This window comes from Meles meles, chromosome 7 (genome assembly GCF_922984935.1).
Source record: "Meles meles chromosome 7, mMelMel3.1 paternal haplotype, whole genome shotgun sequence".
NCBI classification, from domain to species: domain Eukaryota; kingdom Metazoa; phylum Chordata; class Mammalia; order Carnivora; family Mustelidae; genus Meles; species Meles meles.
In genome coordinates, this window is record NC_060072.1 from 93,038,355 (window position 1) to 93,042,688 (window position 4,334).

Here is a 4,334-nt window from a genome sequence, read left to right on the forward strand (position 1 = left end):
TAAGCAAAAATGTGCGTAAATATAATTAAGAAATGACTAAAACCTCTTAAACCTAATATTGCTAAATGCCATTTGTAATAAGGTGGTTGTTGGTGTTTCAAACTGAAACATGGCTAGCCAAAAACAAACAAAAACAACCAGGGATATGGCTCTTCAACTCTATAAACATACTTCTAACATTCCCTTCCTTCTTTGTAACAAATTCTGAATCCAGCACATTGCTATGCAATACATCCAAGGAGCGATATGTCGTTCTCAAATGTGTTTAGAAAGAAACAATGGAAATTCAGTTCAGAAATTTAATATCAAGAATCTGCTCTTAAGGAGAATCCTTTGACATGAAAAAAGGGGGAAAAGTTCTCAAGATCTAGATAATACAAAACAGCAGCATTTAGAGTATGTTAGGACTTTTACTATTAAAGAAATCTAGAAGAAACTACTGAATGAGACATTACAATCCCAGACTTCAGCTTGCAACCTGGGAAGAAATCCTTAGCACAAGAATATCCCAGGATATCCCATAGCTATTCTATTCTGAAAGTAGAAAGAAAATACAGCCAAAGGTAAATATTACAATGTTAAATGTGTACCTTTGAAGTAAAATTTCTATGGTGAAAACCTGAAGAAAAAATTGGACTGTTAAAACATTCAAATGAATCTTTAAGAAAATATAGCCCCAAAAATGTCTTTTTTCCAATAAAAATGTCATAAACACACTTCCAAGAAGACGGTCTAAATAAGCTGACACAAGGTAAACTATGCAGTACGTACTCATTGTCTAACAAGTAACACACATGTAAACTTTAATACTGGGATTATCTTGCCAAAGACCATTGTTCGTTTTTCTTAAAATTATCTCTATGGGGAGGGCAGAATCGTTGATTCAAAAGCAATTTATGGAGGGAGGATTTTTTTTCAATGATGTTTATAAGATGATATGTTGAAGTGACACCAAGTATAGCTAAGTTGTAGATTTATTAGAAGCAGCAGCAGAAAATAAATACTTGATTCAAATGTGTATAGTCAGTTTGTGTGACGCCAAGAGGTATTCAAACATCGTCATGTGTTATGTGCTTACTTCTCAACTAACCAGTTGTATAGGAATCATTCTCAGATTTACTTCTGTTAAAGTTAGACACTGGCCAGGACTTTGGAGTTCTTCATATAGTCTTCTTTATTGTTTCATGCAGATTGGGCAAAAAACAGTAGTGAAGGATGAGAAACCAAACAGCACTACCAACTTTCATCTTGCTGGGACTGACAGAGGACCCTCTACTGAAAATTTTGCTCTTTATCTTTCTGTTTCTTTCTTACATGCTGAGTATATCTGGAAACTTAACCATCATCACCCTCACTCTGATTGATTCCCACCTTAAAACACCAATGTATTTTTTCCTCCAAAATTTCTCCTTCTTAGAAATTTCATTCACAACTGCCTGTGTCCCCAGATTCTTATATAGCATATCATCTGGGGACAAGTCCATTACCTATAATGCTTGTGTCAGTCAACTGTTGTTTACAGACCTCTTTGCAGTAACCGATTTTTTTCTCCTGGCCACCATGTCCTATGACCGCTATGTAGCCATCTGCAAACCCCTGCATTACCTGACCATCATGAGCAATAGAGTCTGCAAGAACTTCATCTTCTTCTGTTGGGTAGCAGCACTCATCATCATCCTCCCACCAATTAGTCTAGGTTTGGGCCTGGAATTCTGTGATTCAAACATCATTGATCATTTTTGTTGTGATGCATCTCCTCTCCTGAAGATCTCTTGCTCAGACACATGGTTGATAGAACAGATGGTTATCGTCTGTGCTGTGTTGACCTTCATCATCACCCTCATGTGTATAGTTCTTTCCTACATTTATATCATTGGGACCATTCTAAGGTTTCCCTCTGCCCAGCAAAGGAAAAAGGCCTTTTCCACTTGCTCTTCCCACATGATTGTTGTTTCCATTACTTATGGCAGCTGCATCTTCATTTATGTCAAACCTTCAGCCAAGGATGAGGTAGCTATTAATAAAGGGATTTCACTTCTTATTACTTCTCTCTCACCAATGTTGAATCCCTTTATTTACACACTGAGAAACAAGCAAGTGAAGCAAGCTTTCCATGACTCAATTAAAAAAATTGCATTCCTCTCAAAGATGTAAAGGAGAAATGAGTCTATGAATCCAGCTGAAAGGAAGGACAAAGAGGCTTCTAAAACAGTTCATCTCTATCATTTATTCTCCAGTCGTACAGACACTCTCACTTTCTTTTTAAACAGCTTACTGTGAGCACTATTCCACTTTTTTACTCTCCGCTAAAACTAAACTCTGTGCTTATTTGCTCTTAGCGTCTGACAGAAATTGATGTTTGCCGAACATGTTGGATGTTATCCCTGGAAACACAGTAGACAACATTTTTTTTTGCCATATTTCTACACTGTCAGGTGTGACTATGTAGCCTCTGTTATAGTTAATAGAATGACTATGGAAGTGATGTGCACCATTTTTAAACCTGGCCTATAAAATACCTAATATGTGATTCACCAACCCTTTTTTTCCCCACCTACCAGCCAGAGTCCAGTTTTAATGATTTTGCAAGTTTCACATTGGTGATGAATGAAGCCGATTTTCCATCTCAGATATAGTCTTCATCCAAAGATAGGCAGTCATAGGAAACTTGATAAAGCTTCTTCCTTGCCCCACCTCAACTCAGTTGTTACCAGATTGGATAGGTAAAGTATTACAGAACTATCCCTGTCACTTAGTTAAGGGAACCACGTTCATAGATACTTCTATTTTAGCTAAATGGATGAAATTATGACCTCTACTAAAAAATCGCTAGAAGTGTGTACTGTTGAATTTAATGGTATGAATATTATATCTTGACTATTGGCATCATCCTCCTCAGACACCTATAAATTCAAATCTAGCCCAGAACAACCATATGAGGAAAATAGTACTAAAAATAATATATACAAAAAATACGTACAAAGTTGTTAAGTTATAATACTACCCACCCCTCTTTCACATCTCCTGGTCCTATAAACCTTTCCAGTTAAGTGCCCATTTACCTCCTCTCATTTTCACTGTGAGGAGACAATTATTTAAATAAAATTTTATTTTTATTTAAATTTTGTCAACCACTTTTTTTTATAATAACTAGTGTTTAACTGTCCTTTCCAATTTTCAAGGAGTCCATTGCATGGACAACATTATGGAGTATAATATGTCTATATAATATTGTGTTTTTCTTGACCCTTTGTGTACATTGGTAAGAGTAAAGTATGTAACTGTATCAGAAGGAATATATTCCATATACTGTACAAGGGACTGTGCACATAGACGTAGTCCTTCAATCTCTTGCACATTCCCTAAGCTTAAATTTAGTCCCCTGTACAAAGGTTTGCCATTCTAAATCACAATCCTCACTACATTTGGAACTCTTACAAGCTAAAATAAATTGAATAAATCTGAATGAGCATTATAAGATGTGCATGTTGAGCTAAAGTGGCTTTTTCACACATTACAATTGACATTTCACTAGCAGTTCTTCAGTGACATCTTAATAATTGATCTTTATTCACTTATTCTTTGAAAGTATGTTTCTCTGACGATCTGTCATTAGTTAATCCCTTTTAAGGGGACTTCAACAGGTCATGTCTTCCTTTCTGCTACCATATACCCTTCACCCTGGGTCCTTGGTCACAACTTTGAACCAACACAACTAAGGCCAGGCTGTCACCACTCTGCACTCCAACCCTGGGGCCTAAAATGCAACTATGACCAGACTGCACTGTTCTGTGCCCAGCCCACTGGGGCACTACTGCTCCCTCCCTAGACGTGGAAACACTGCCCCCCACCTAGTGGACACCATCACACTCATTTGGAAACTCAAGTCTTTTCCCACCAAAGCCAGTTTGAAAAAAACTGCAAGAGGCAACTGTTGCCTCAAATTTGTAGACATTAGTGCAAAACCAGTAGAAACATGAGAAGGTAAACCCATAGGACACCATCAGGGAAGCACAATAACTTTCCAGTACTGAGAACAAAGAAATGGAAATCTATGAGTTATGTGAAATAGAATTCAAAATAATTATCCTGAAGAGGATGAATGAATTGTGAGGCTCTAACTACAATGTGGATAATAATTAATAATACCATATTATACACTTGAAATTGGCTGGGAAATCTTAAGCATTCTCACCACAAAATTAAAAATTACATGCATATAAGGTGATGGATGTGTTAATTCACTTGATTTTGGTATTATCTCACAATGTATAGGTGTATTAAATCATTATTAAATCATTATATTTGATTTTATTTGCCAATTATACCTAATA

General features: G+C 36.4%; 1 protein-coding gene across 1 annotated transcript; it reads left to right on the forward strand.

The window, feature by feature from the left end:
- Positions 1–1,215: 1,215 nt before the first annotated feature.
- On the forward strand, positions 1,216–2,154 carry LOC123947083 (olfactory receptor 6C2-like). Its single transcript, XM_046013057.1, has one exon. It carries the CDS (start codon positions 1,216–1,218, stop codon positions 2,152–2,154), a length of 939 nt encoding a protein of 312 aa, XP_045869013.1.
- The last annotated feature ends 2,180 nt before the right edge of the window (positions 2,155–4,334 follow it).

Bases quoted from the DNA above. Each gene is read 5' to 3' on its own strand.
- LOC123947083 (XM_046013057.1), top strand. From the start codon at position 1,216: ATGAGAAACCAAACAGCACTACCAACTTTCATCTTGCTGGGACTGACA.